The sequence below is a fragment of the Corvus hawaiiensis genome, chromosome 25, assembly GCF_020740725.1.
Source record: "Corvus hawaiiensis isolate bCorHaw1 chromosome 25, bCorHaw1.pri.cur, whole genome shotgun sequence".
NCBI classification, from domain to species: domain Eukaryota; kingdom Metazoa; phylum Chordata; class Aves; order Passeriformes; family Corvidae; genus Corvus; species Corvus hawaiiensis.
Window position 1 is genome coordinate 997336 of NC_063237.1, and position 14423 is coordinate 1011758.

At 50.6% G+C, this 14423-nt stretch overlaps 1 protein-coding gene across 2 annotated transcripts in view; it reads right to left on the reverse strand.

The window, feature by feature from the left end:
- Positions 1–14423, reverse strand: part of KCNJ5 (potassium inwardly rectifying channel subfamily J member 5) — an 81625-nt gene that overhangs the window by 53666 nt on the left and 13536 nt on the right. The window contains exon 3 of one of the 2 annotated variants that reach the window (XM_048328570.1): positions 5151–5926. The exons of the other annotated variant lie outside the window; for it this stretch is intronic. Coding sequence (XP_048184527.1) covers positions 5574–5926 — 353 coding nt within the window. The 3' untranslated portion in view covers positions 5151–5573. Of the gene's footprint in view, positions 1–5150; positions 5927–14423 lie in introns of those variants that run through there. 2 annotated transcript variants of the gene reach the window in all.

Below are 14423 nucleotides of genomic sequence, written 5' to 3' on the forward strand. Positions count from 1 at the left end.
CCTATAAAGGAAAATATAATCAAAGAAAGATGGGTCAAAAACATGATGCATTTGCACTCCTAAAATGCAGGCTAGTCTTGCTGAATTTGCACATTGTAACTGCAAAAGGCATGAAATCCTTAAAATATTCCTGCAATGGTCTTATGCTGAATGAAGAGCTTTATGAATATTTCAAGTACAAGATGAGGTTTGAAAGGATAGAGTTGTTCCAATTTTGAATCACCCTTCCTTAAATAACTTGCCCTATTTGGTAGGAAACGAGAGGGTTAAATCCAGCACGAACTGGGTGAGGATGGAGCTCCCTGAGCTGGAACCCCCTTGCTGTCCCCCTTTGCTGCTTGGAACAAACCAGCTCTGGCTTCACTGAGGGGACACGGAGCCCTTGTCACCCCTGGGGCAAACGAGCCCTGTGTGATGGCCCAAGGCCTCCCCTCCTCCTCGCCCGCTGTTATTCACAGTATTTGCTAAATGGAAGGCTCAGCTCTTTGCTGTGCAGTGCTGCACCTGCCCCTCTTTGCACCAGGTCATCCTGTTCTTCTGGGATTTGAGAGACAGTCAGAGAGCAGCAAATCCCACTGATCAGCTTGTTTCTACTCCCAGCTACAGAAAGGTCCTTGATTTCCTCCTCTGTCCTACTCAGAGATGGACCAGGACGCAAATAATTGTGAGTTAAAGCAGAGCTTTACAACCACTTCATGTCCTGGTTCTGATGTCACTAACCCAACCAAAATACAGCTCTGGTTCCAAAGAGTTACTCCCGGTTTTACTGGAGTTAATGAAACCAGGCTGTTGGTTTTTCATTCATTCTTTCAGATCACCCCACTGAACCAGAGTCTGTATTTGCCCACACCTTCAGTGCTTGCTGAACTAGCTCTAGAATTGCATTCACCCGAACATGTGAAGCACAGATTTTAGTGGAACTTTGGATTTCAGCTTCTTGGGAAAGCAGTTGCATGTTTGTGCTGCCTGGTTTCAGCTAAGCAGGACAGCTCAGTCCTGCAAGGAGAATAACAAACTTCCTTCAGCAAAGCTGCAGAATTAGGCTTTACTTTTCAGCAGAAATGATCCCCCAGCACCAGTTGTTCAGCACAGGCACCCCGTGGGCATTTTCTTATGCACAACAGTGTCTGAAAGTGCAACTTTCCTCTCCATTCCCTACAGCAGGACTTAAGAACCAAGTTCTGGTCTGACAGTTGTTGGCAAAGCTGAGGGACCCACTGGGGTCGCCTGGAACCTTTCCCCATTTCCCTGAGAGAGAACGATCACCCAGAAAGAAATCAGAATTCAGCCCTGACTTCCTCATGGAATAAAATGCCAGCATCTGGATTCTGCTGCTCCTCACAGCCACCACAGACCAGGCACCCCTGGAAATGAAGCCCTGACTGGTGTCACACCAAGCAGACTCTCAGTAGCTCATCACTGCTTCACTGGCCTTGGAATGGAACCACTTTTCTGAAACCCTGCCTGCTTTCCCTGTACCTTAATTAAGCATCTTCTCCATCATCCCCCAAACTGCTGCTTAACATATCCTGGCAACCTGCCCCTCATATATTGCAGGAGATATGGCTGGCAGCAAACAGAGCTTATCACTGGGTATTAATTACTTGAGCATAAATAACATTCCCTCTTCTCTCAGCCCCATGATCCACCCTTTCTGATGGAAATATATTCACAGTAACAAGAGAGAGTGAAAACAATGAGGCGGCAAATTTAAGCCTAAAATGAGTGATGAATCTTGCAATGAGTGAAAATTAAAGCCAGAATAATTAAAATGAAAAATAAAGGTACATTTCTAAGAGGGATATTGATTAGCCCCTGCCCAGAACCATCTGCCAAGGCAAGGGCTGGGTTTTTCCACGATATCTTCAGATCAGTCCAAGAAATTAACTAAAATGAAAAGTCTTTACAAGCATAAATATGGGAATTCATACAGGAGAAAGAAACACCCGAGGCACACAGGTCAGCCTGGCCCTCCCTGAGCACCAGTGCCACTGCCCAGGGACAGAACAGCTCAAAGGATGGGTCTGGGAAAGCAACTGATTAAATAAAACCACGGGGTGTGCAGGGCTCCTCCCGGTGCACTCCCGAAGCCTCCCTCAAAACCCAGCTGAGCACAAAGCCTCTGCTGTGCTGCCCCTGCCTGCTCCGCTGCCCCCTCAGCTCTCCTCTTTGAGAGGTGCTCCCCAGCCATCCTGCACAGGGAGGAAAATTAAGCACAGGGAACGCGGCTTTTGGCTGCTCCAAAGCTCTGGTGGATGACTGCGGGGCAGGAGCACACCCTGGATTCCAGCCCCTTCCCCTCTTTGCTGCCGAGGGTGTTTGTGCTGTGCCATGCGGGGTCTGCCTCTGTTGGGAAACCCTCTGAAGGTGCAGCTTTGCCTGCTGGGGACACCATGTGCACATTCGTGTGTGGGGAGGCACCTGGGCTCGTGTTTAATAACCCAGCCCTCAGGTGCTGTGTTAAAATGCAGGATTCAGGTGGAAATGTTTGCGCACACAACGCTGGCAGCTTCTGAGAGCCCCTGTTATGCTGAAGTGGTTCCCACATGAGTTGTGGATGGATCCTGCTGTGAATTTGGCTTATCAGTGATACATTCATAAAGCAGATGTTTTCCATGTTTTGAATATGTATTTTCAGCTTGTTTACTGGGTCCATTCTAGAACTGTGAATGGTTATTCGTGGGTGAACAGCGTGCTTACAGGTTACAAATGTTTCTTGTGGACTATTCGTTAACATTTTTTAAAGTACACCGATGAGTGTGGAGTTCATATGGGATATTTACGTGGGTGGATGTATCTGTGTGAGCTATTTCAACTCCCACAAGAGATGCAGCTTTGTATTAAATGTTCATTACAGCAAAGAGTGGGTCTGTTATGCTTTTATTCCCATTGTCCTGCACATGCTGGTGAACAGCAAGGAAACAGATCCAATTGTCAGAGATGACAAATGTGGAAGAGGTGCTCTCCCTCACTTCCAGAAAAGTTCAATACACTCACTAAATTAAATCTCTTTCAGGAAAAGGACAACCCTGGGGCCTGTCTGCCAGTCTTTGGAAAGGGTCCCTGAACTCCCAGAAGTGGTGGCCAGGCTGCACAACTTGAAAATGTGGTTTGGAAATACAAGAAACACAGGGTGCCCCCAGCCCTGGGAGATCCCTGCCCTGGATCTGCTCAGCTCAGTGAGGAATGCAGGAGGGTGTTTCTCCCATCCTCCAGAACCTGGGAAGTTCCTGGGCTCAGCTCATGCAGACACTATTTGAAGGCTCAGTTCAGGAAGTCACTGGGGCATCTCTGCAGATTCCAAACACAGAACAAGCCTTGTCCTACCCCCCATGCCCTGGGATGGATTTGCACAACCCAGCCTTCAGCAACAACCCAAATTCCTTACATGAGGATATATGAATTCCCAGACTTGACACTCTTAGGAAGGAGCAGTTTTGTGGGATGAAATCTTGAGGGCAATGAGCAGACAAAAGAGCTTTTGGGATATTTGCAGGTGGCCACCTTCTCTCTGGAGGGCAAGAGCCAGGAAGGAGAAAGGTGCAGAGGCAGTCCAGTGCCATTTTCCAGGCTCTCTGTCTCTGGCCTCACAGCAGGGACCCATCAAACCTCTCTCATGGTCAGCTGAGCTGGATGAGGCAGTTCGTCAGGCAGAGCTTACGTAACATCCCTCTGAGGGCTCAAACTGCCTCTGACTTGCACAGACCCACTGCAGTTTTACTTTCCATTTCCATCTCCTGCATTAGGAGATCACTTCAGCTCCAGAGGAAAAAAATTTGAAACCCAGTCTTGATTTCTGACACATAATTATCTTGCAGAGGTTGGGTGAGGACAGAAGGTCTCAGAAAAAGAACAAGCCATTCTGAGGATCTCATTTTTCTCTCTGTTTTCTTCTCTCTGTTCCTTCTGAGACTCAGGATAGAAAAAGAAGAACCTGAGCAGAAAAACAAAAGGGAGACCTCTGGAAAAGTTCTGCCCACTCCAAGGCTGCAAGATGCTTTCTAGAACTGCTGAGCATTTCCAGTGACGTTGTTTCCCTTGGAAATGTGCTGCATAACTGAGAGGTGATTCCTGTGCCCTGGCAGCCGAGCTGCCTGCTGGCTCCTAACATGGTTTAAGTACAACAGAGCTATGTCGTGGGCATTCTTCCACCCCCTCAGGAAAACCCCCACAAATTTCTCTTTTACCTACATTATAAGATTGTATCTCTAAGTAAATGCTACCTCTGACCTCTCCAGATTGTATTCTCCTCCTTGTTTCCATGTCAGTAAGACCACTGCTTTCTATTTCCAGTTCATCTTGTCTTTGTGGTAAAATCAAGAGATAAAACTGTTTTTCAGCTCAGTCCAGACAGTGCACATTTATTCCCCAGATAAAGATACAGTCCTTTCTCTACGGAAAATAACTCTTGCATATTATGTATTCTTCATTTTATGTTATGAAAGTAATTCTGCAGGTATCCTTTTTTTCCCACTGAAGTCTGAGGAGCAAGGGAAGAGATTTTCTCCAACAAGGCCATTTTTTTTCCTGTGTTGTTGAAATTTGTGGAAATCTTTCATCTCACAGACTGCTTTTCTTCATTCCTTTTCTGGATGAGACAATCCTCTTTGGGAAATCTGGTTCTCTGCCTCTTTCTAAAGATCAAAATTGCTGGCTTCAGTTATGTCAGTGTGTGTTCCCATTAGCTGCAGGAACATCAGCACCTCAACCTTTATTGTAAATACAGGCCTTGCAGAAGAGCAGCGAATTTTGCAAACTGCCACTTACCCAGCCTCCCTACTCCAGAGCCTCTGAAATTCCAGAACATTCCGATCCCCAAGGGGCTACTTCCTTTGTTTTAAACCATCAAATGGAACTGCAGCTGGGACATTGAGGCCAGAAAAAAGCCTTCATGGGGGCAAAATCTAAACTTTCTCTGACCATGTGTAGCCTATGAAATGTGTCAGAGATTCCATTAAAAGAGTACACAAAACACTTCAGCTGGAGAAGACAAAACACTGGATAAACATGTTAGAGGTCTGCAGGGAAAGGTGCCCTGCTCATATCAGACATTTTGCAGGAAATAAATCCCAATGGCTGCGATCCTGGAAGAAAACACTAAAATCTGTTTGTAAAATTCAAGAGGGCAAAACACTTCGCTACATAGCAGAGAGGTTTTTTCCTTTTCTTTTAATTTAGCTGTAACAATGTCTACAATACATTGACTCACAAATTAAGTGAAGGTATGAAATCACATTCTTCATACTGAGATGGGACATTCCGGACTGGTTAGACACCCTCTGAGGAGGGGCAGAGCTCTGCACGCCCAATGCACACCGTTTGAAACAGCCAGTGGAGGGGATTTCGGTTTTAACAGCGACGAGAAGAGTGAGCGAGCCTTGTCCATGGAGACCCAGATGCTTTGCAGAGGAGGGCAAAGCTCAGCGCCTCAGGAAGGAGGAGGGAAACTGAGGCACGGTGCAGGGCAGTGACTGCCAGGATGAGCAGCAGGCAGCAGAGCTGGACACGAGCCCCAGCTCTGGCTCCCCGGCGGCTCCCGGCTGGCCGGTGCCGTGTCCCAGGACGGCCCGGGGTTATACCGGCACCTCCTCCTTCCCCCCTCCCGCTGTCCCGTTGGCTCCACTCAGTCCCGTCGGCTCCCTGCCTTCTTCCTCCTGCTCCTCGTCCTCCTCCTCGTCCTCCTCGTCCTCCCTGGCTGTCCCTGCGTCCCGGCCCAGGCTGGGCAGGGCTCCGAGGAGCTGCCCTTCCCGGCGGGACTGGGCCAGCTCCTTGGCACAGCACACGGGCGTGTGGGTCTCGTAGGTGCTGTGGAAGCTGTTGTAGTCCACCTCGTAAAAATCCTTCTCCAGGGTGAGCACGGGGGTGAAGCGGTGTCCCCACAGTACCTCGGTGTCCATGTAGGAGCTGCGAGCCTGGCAAGTCATCCCTGGGTGGAAAGAGAGGGATGTTAGAGGCAAAGCTCCCTTACCTGCTCACCCAACCACACCTGGCACTTAAAAGCACTTTCGTGTCGTTTCCATACCTGATTGCTCTGGGACACAGAAAAGTCTTCGCTTGATAAGCCTCACAAAAGCCTCTATCATGAACAAGCTGAGCACCCAAAGGGAAACGGATGCATTCATCTCGGCATCTTCCTCCTCCTGAACCTCGTGCTTAAGGGTTTGCAGGCGGGGGCCTCTAAGCAGCTTCTCTCTGCCTCACCCTGCTCTGCTGAGATGTTGTTTGTGTGGCTGACACCAACAGCTCCCGGTGGATCCTGCTGGAACAACCCCCAGCCCTGCAAGTGCTGCCCCAGCCCGGACCCACACAGCCCTGAGCACAGGCAGCCACTGCCCTGCCCTCCTCCGGAGCTGGGCCCATCCCTCCTCCTCTGCAGCAGTGCCACAATTCCTGTGCAGCAGTGCCACAATTCCTGTGCAGCAGTGCCACAATTCCCTCTGCAGCAGTGCCACGATTCCCCCTGCAGCAGTGCCACGATTCCTGTGCAGCAGTGCCACAATTCCCCTGCAGCAGTGCCACAATTCCTGAGCAGCAGTGCCACGATTCCCCCTGCAGCAGTGCCACGATTCCTGTGCAGCAGTGCCACAATTCCCTCTGCAGCAGTGCCACAATTCCCCTGCAGCAGTGCCACAATTCCTGAGCAGCAGTGCCACAATTCCTGTGCAGCAGTGCCACAATTCCTGTGCAGCAGTGCCACAATTCCCTCTGCAGCAGTGCCACAATTCCCCTGCAGCAGTGCCACAATTCCTGTGCAGCAGTGCCACAATTCCCTCTCCATCAGTGCCACAATTCCCTCTCCATCAGTGCCACAATTCCCTGTGCAGCAGTGCCACAATTCCCTCTGCAGCAGTGCCACAATTCCCCCTGCAGCAGTGCCACAATTCCTGTGCAGCAGTGCCACAATTCCCTCTGCAGCAGTGCCACAATTCCCCTGCAGCAGTGCCACAATTCCCTTGCAGCAGGGCCACAATTCCCCCTGCAGCAGTGCCACAATTCCCTCTGCAGCAGTGCCACAATTCCCTTGCAGCAGGGCCACAATTCCCTTGCAGCAGGGCCACAATTCCCTGTGCAGCAGTGCCACAATTCCCTGAGCAGCAGTGCCACAATTCCCTCTCCATCAGTTCCACAATTCCCTCTCCATCAGTGCCACAATTCCCTGTGCAGCAGTGCCACAATTCCCTTGCAGCAGGGCCACAATTCCCCCTGCAGCAGTTCCACAATTCCCTGTGCAGCAGTGCCACAATTCCTGTGCAGCAGTGCCACAATTCCCTCTGCAGCAGTGCCACAATTCCCCTGCAGCAGTGCCACAATTCCTGTGCAGCAGTGCCACAATTCCCCTGCAGCAGTTCCACAATTCCCCTGCAGCAGTGCCACAATTCCTGTGCAGCAGTGCCACGATTCCTGTGCAGCAGTGCCACAATTCCCTTGCAGCAGTGCCACAATTCCCCTGCAGCAGTGCCACAATTCCTGTGCAGCAGTGCCACAATTCCCCTGCAGCAGTTCCACAATTCCCCTGCAGCAGTGCCACAATTCCCCTGCAGCAGTGCCACAATTCCCCTGCAGCAGTGCCACAATTCCCTCTGCAGCAGTGCCACAATTCCCCTGCAGCAGTGCCACGATTCCTGTGCAGCAGTGCCACAATTCCCTTGCAGCAGGGCCACAATTCCCTGTGCAGCAGTGCCACAATTCCCTGAGCAGCAGTGCCACAATTCCCTCTGCAGCAGTGCCACAATTCCCCTGCAGCAGTGCCACAATTCCCTCTGCAGCAGGGCCACAATTCCCTTGCAGCAGTGCCACAATTCCCCTGCAGCAGTTCCACAATTCCTGTGCAGCAGTGCCACAATTCCCCTGCAGCAGTGCCACAATTCCCTTGCAGCAGGGCCACAATTCCCCCTGCAGCAGTTCCACAATTCCCTGTGCAGCAGTGCCACAATTCCCTGTGCAGCAGTGCCACAATTCCCCTGCAGCAGTGCCACAATTCCCCTGCAGCAGTGCCACAATTCCTGTGCAGCAGTGCCACAATTCCCTCTCCATCAGTGCCACAATTCCCCCTGCAGCAGTGCCACAATTCCTGTGCAGCAGTGCCACAATTCCCTCTGCAGCAGTGCCACAATTCCCCTGCAGCAGTGCCACAATTCCCTTGCAGCAGGGCCACAATTCCCCCTGCAGCAGTGCCACAATTCCCTCTGCAGCAGTGCCACAATTCCCTTGCAGCAGGGCCACAATTCCCTTGCAGCAGGGCCACAATTCCCTGTGCAGCAGTGCCACAATTCCCCTGCAGCAGTGCCACAATTCCCTCTCCATCAGTTCCACAATTCCCTCTCCATCAGTGCCACAATTCCCTGTGCAGCAGTGCCACAATTCCCTTGCAGCAGGGCCACAATTCCCCCTGCAGCAGTGCCACAATTCCCTGTGCAGCAGTGCCACAATTCCTGTGCAGCAGTGCCACAATTCCCTCTGCAGCAGTGCCACAATTCCCCTGCAGCAGTGCCACAATTCCTGTGCAGCAGTGCCACAATTCCCCTGCAGCAGTGCCACAATTCCTGTGCAGCAGTGCCACAATTCCCCTGCAGCAGTTCCACAATTCCTGTGCAGCAGTGCCACAATTCCCCTGCAGCAGTGCCACAATTCCCTCTGCAGCAGTGCCACAATTCCCCTGCAGCAGTGCCACGATTCCTGTGCAGCAGTGCCACAATTCCCTTGCAGCAGGGCCACAATTCCCTGTGCAGCAGTGCCACAATTCCCTGAGCAGCAGTGCCACAATTCCCTGTGCAGCAGTGCCACAATTCCCCTGCAGCAGTGCCACAATTCCCTCTGCAGCAGTGCCACAATTCCCCTGCAGCAGTGCCACAATTCCCTCTGCAGCAGGGCCACAATTCCCTTGCAGCAGTGCCACAATTCCTGAGCAGCTGTGGCACAATTCCCTTGCAGCAGTGCCACAATTCCTGTGCAGCAGTGCCACAATTCCCCTGCAGCAGTTCCACAATTCCTGTGCAGCAGTGCCACAATTCCCCTGCAGCAGTGCCACAATTCCCTTGCAGCAGGGCCACAATTCCCCCTGCAGCAGTTCCACAATTCCCTGTGCAGCAGTGCCACAATTCCCTGTGCAGCAGTGCCACAATTCCCCTGCAGCAGTGCCACAATTCCCTGAGCAGCAGTGCCACAATTCCCTGAGCAGCTGTGGCACAATTCCCTGAGCAGCAGTGCCACAATTCCCTGTCCATCAGTGCCACAATTCCCTCTCCATCAGTGCCACAATTCCCTCTGGATCAGTGCCACAATTCCTGTGCACGCAGCCGCTCACACCTGGACGTACAGCCCGGAAGGTGAGAGGTTCCCAACCAAGCTGGCTTTGAAATCCCCTTGGAGGGTTCAATCCCTTGTCCCGATGGGTTGTGGATTGAATGAACTGTGGCTAACAGGGCACTGATATTTGGCGAGCTGCTTCTCAGCCCCACGGCTCAGAGCTAATTTACTTTAGAAAAGTTTAAAGAGAGCTTTGCAGAGCAAGGATAAGCACACCTGTGTGCAAATGCCCTTGGAATCACCTCGCAATGTCAAGGCTCACTTCTCTTCCAAACATTTGTCTTCTCTTTGTTCTAATTATGTTTTGATTTTGAAATTAATTTCCAGTGAAAACCTAACCTCACAAAGTCCTCCCACTGTTCTCTCATGGAGGGTGAGAGATTGGCCGGACTGGAATACATTCAGAACATGCACTCGATCCAGTTTCTGGCCAATACTTTCAAGTCTAATTCCTGCAGCCCAGAGCACACAGACAGAAATCTGAAGTAATGCATAGGGGGAAAAGTCTCAGTGTCAGATCATTCAAGGAAGAGCATAGCACATATTCTCACTCTGTGAGCTCCTAAGTGACTGAAATCTCAGAGCAATCAGAAAACCCCTTTCCTTTTAAAAAAACCCCGCCTTTGTGAAAAGAGGACTATTTTGTTCTCAGAATTGCTACAGACCATTAAAAGACACCCACACATGCAAGTGCTCTGCAAAACCGAAAGTCTCTCACTGCTTTCCTTGGTTTAAAGCTACCAGGCCAGGAGTATTTTGTTCCTTGAAAGGGGAAGAGACGGTGACACACGCAATGCTGAGACATCTGCAGTTTTGTAGCACAGACTGAAAACCCAATTTTTCCCCTCAAGAAGATCTGCAGGAGTGTTTGCTTCTGGGCAGGAACAACAAGTACAGCGTTAGTCACACTGTTCCAGCGTGCCTGCTTCCTGGGCTGGAAGGAACCAGGAAGTGCAGAGGCTGCCATGAAAAACACAGCCAGGGAATTAAAAATCACCCCAAGTGTTGCCGCCTTAAGGAGAAGCTCTGTGGAACTTCAGCGTCTTTTCAGGAAACTCTCGGCTTTTGCTTTACAGCTGAAGAACAGGGTGAGGCCACTCCTGACTCCGGTGGCTCTGCAATGTGCAGCATCGCCCGCCCTCGCCGTGAAGAGGGCCAGCCCTCCTGCCCTGGGCCAGCTCCACTCACCCTGGAAGCCCGGAGTCCTGCTGATTTGCCAGTCCTGGGACAGGTTTTCCCAGGGAAGCTGTGTCACCGGCACTGCTCACACACTGACCTCCCTGGGCAAGGGCTTTTATTCCTGGGCTATGGGGGTCAGGGCTGCAGGGCTAATCCCATTTCGTGGTGCTGCCTCGTGCCAGGAGGTTGGAAACCAGCAGCTGGCTAAAATAAACCAGCCCTTTTCCCTTTGCACAGAGCTGGTTTGGCACCAGAAATCTCAAAGGCCTCCAAGTTCCTCCTCCAGAGCAAGCAAGGAGAGCAGGAGAGGAGACCCCACAGGCTCCAGGATCAGCCCTGTGAATGAACCAGCTGATTCTTACCCTGGTTTTCCAAGTGCTGCATCAAGGTACCACGAAGGAGTCCCTGGGGCAAAGATGGGGTGTCTTTGTGAAATGTGGAGGCCTGGAGGTCCCTAAGGGAACTCTTGCCTTATAATCCGGGCCTGAAATAGCTCCTTCCCTGGGGGAGCACCTGAGTGAACCTGAGCTCCTGGGACACCGTCCCAGTCCTGCTCCAAGGATTCAATTAGGGCAGGAACAATGGAAAGCTTTCAGCAACCAAACACTGCTGCTGCCAGCTTCCTGCAGGAGCTGCTTTCTGTAACCCCAGGGGGACACTGAGCCAGCACAATAAGACAACTTGTAATTGCTCCATAATCCCATTCAAATATTCCTTTTTAGCACATGTGCAGTGGTGTTTAATTGCGTGGGGACACACTGCTTGGCAACTCCCACATCGCCCAGTAAACAACGCCATTGTCTCTGCCTCAAATTCCATTAAGTGCCTGCTTTGCAGGCTGCCCTGTGCTCTCCAGCCTGGTTAATTAATGCATCTGTAATGTCCCTAGCTAATTATTGCCTCTGTGACTGTGAAAAGATGACAGAAGAGGTGTGGAAACAATAAACCTAATTTTTATTAAGAGCACATGGATGCAGCCACTTCCACTGGAACACAACGTGTGCCCTCCATGCTCGGAATATGCCAGTTTCCCCTTGCAGTGGGGCACAGCAGTCCCCTGGACTCAGACCTCTGTGTATCCCTGAAAAAATCACCTGTTTAATTGCAGAATTCTTGTTTATCTGAATCTATGGGATGTCACAGGTAGAGGGAATCATTTGTGATATGCTCCTATACATCAAGTAGAATCAGAATTCAGAATATCTTGAATTGGAAGGAAGCCACAAGGATCAGCCAGTGAAGCTCCTGGCTGCAAACAGACCCAGATCTGGGTGCCACAGCAGCTGTGACATCCCTGCTCTTCCATATCACTCATGCAGCCCTGAAGCCCTGACACTTCGAGGAGCACAAGAACTCAAGAGAGATTCCAAACTCTCCAAATTTCTTGCCATGTTATTAACCATAGTACGTACGGCCCTGATAAAGGCTGTTAATCCTTTCCTTAAAGAAGATATGACTACACATTTTGGATTTAAATGGTGCAGATACAGAGAAGTGGCATTTGGAGGTTTCATTTAAACAAACTTCATGCCGAAAGAATACAGAATCCCAGAATGGTTTGGGTTGGAAGGGACATTAAACATTGACACCTCCCACTGTCCCAGGCTGCTCCAAGTCCTGCCCAGCCTGGCCTTGGACACTGCCAGGGATCCAGGGGCAGCCACAGCTGCTCTGGGCACCCTGTGCCAGGGCCTGCCCACCCTCCCAGGGAGCAATTCCTTCCCAATCTCCCATCCAGCCCTGCCCTCTGGCACTGGGAAGCCATTCCCTGTGTCCTGTCCCTCCATGCCTTGTCCCCAGTCCCTCTGCAGCTCTCCTGGAGCCCCTTTAGGCCCTGCAAGGGGCTCTGAGCTCTCCCTGGAGCCTTCTCTTCTGAACAATCCCAGTTGTCTCAGCCTTGCCTCAGAGGAGAGCTGCTCCATCCCATCATCTTCATGGCCCTGTATCCTCATTTTCCTTTTTGCGGTCCAAGTGGATGTACTTGAAGTCACAGACACATAGTTTTCAACTCTATCCTATTTTCCAGGCTGTAAGACCATTAGAAGTTTCATCTAACAAACAATCTGGTTTAAATGTAAAAAAGTTTATGTTCAATATAAATGTGTGCAATCTGTCCGTTATGGAAAACATGGAATGATATGAGAAATCTTCAGGTGCCAACTTTTAGTTGCAGCTTTCTCATCTCTCACTGAGCAGCTCAGCTTCGTGTTGCAAACAAAACTCATTTTTAATAGAAACCAGAGATAAAACCTGTTTGAAGTTAGAAGCAGATGTATCAAGTTTTCAGTAAAGCTGGAACCAGTCACAGGATTGATAGCAGCTGGAGACCAGGGCACTGTATCCTGGTTTCAAGTTGTGCAATAAACATTTCCCAGAGTTTTAATGATAATTTCATTATAGCAGAGTCCTAAGAAGTGGATGTTTTGTCTGTGGGTTGGAGCCACAGATCAATAACTGAGCTGTGCCTGTTCCTGCTGAAGGCAGCCAGGGATCCTCCCTATCCAGCTCCGTTCTGCTTCCCAGCAGCTGAAAAGGTGCAGAGACTGTGATGTGCATTAAAGCAGGTGTCTCACCACGTCTGAGAACAGAGGAAACGCTGCTGTAAAACAAGCGCCAGGGAACTCTCCAGTAGGGCTCCTTCCTGTCATCACAATCAGCGGGATCAAGCGGCTCCTGCGTTATCAAAGGGCTGGGAATGTCTGAACGTGCTGACAAAGGGCAGGAGGAGCTGGCTCAGCACGGGGCTGGGGCTGCTCCGAGCTGATCCCTCTGATCCTGCCCCTGCAGCAGAGCTCTGCGCTGCCCCATGCCGGCACAGGGGACGCTGATCCTGGTTCCCAGGTAAAACCAGCCCTCGTCACCCCAAATCTGCAGCTGCAGCTGTCTGTACCACCAAAGGCTCTCCCCAGCTGTTGGGGGATGCTGATTTTTGGCAAACATCCCATCCGAGCCAGGTGGCCTCACTGGAGGGGTAATGGGAGAGCACGGGGGGATGCAGAGGGTGCTCTGCAATCCCCAGGCTTCGATGGGATCCCACCCCGAGCAGAGGCGAATCTTCCAGTGCTGCTCCATGGCCTGAACCTCCTCAGTGGGCAGAGATATCCCAGCCCCTGGGGGTGTCAAGACCACATTTTTCATCAGGCTAAAATTAACTGTGCTCATTGAAATTCCAGGGAGCTCAGTGATTATCTGCTGAGAAATGTCATGTGCCTGGGCTGGGCTGGGCTGGGCCAGATCTGCTCAGCTCCCTCCAGCTTGGTCACTGCTGGGAGTGATCTCCCTCCTTTGCCCTTGTTCGCACATTCTCTTGTGTCCAGGGTGACTTTTCCCCTTCTCCCAGATGCTCTGAAGCTGTGGAACACCCACACCCCAGGAGCTGATGGCCTCGGAGGTGCAGTGGCAGTGATGGAAGTTTAGGGGTGGCAAGGAGAGGCTATAAAAAATTTAAGTTCTATTGCTGTAATTAAGCAATACATGTCTTTCAATTTACATTAGCATATGGTAAGTTATAAAAGTTATTAGTCCCTCTGTGTTAATTAGACCAAAGAACACTATAACCTCCAAAAAGTCAATATTCCTCCAACTTGAAAAGGAATATTAGAAGGTAGGAGCATGGTCCTCCAATTATTTGTGCTTGTCTCCTTTAGAGGACATGGCTGGGCTTGATTCACTTTGATATTTATGCCAGAGGAGAGTAATAGGATTTTAATTTATCTGAATGCTCTCCAGGCATGCAAAAGCTCCTAGGCACTGGGGAAAAAAATATAATAAAAGGACTTTATGATGTAAAGACCTTGGATTCAATTCCCATAATCTCTACCAGGCCCAGCCGGAGCCAAGCTCACACCAGGTAACTTCGGGTCCCTCCTAAAGGGGTTTACAGTGACTGCAGGGCACCTCAGGCACAATGACCTGAGACAGCTCTTCCCTATAATGTT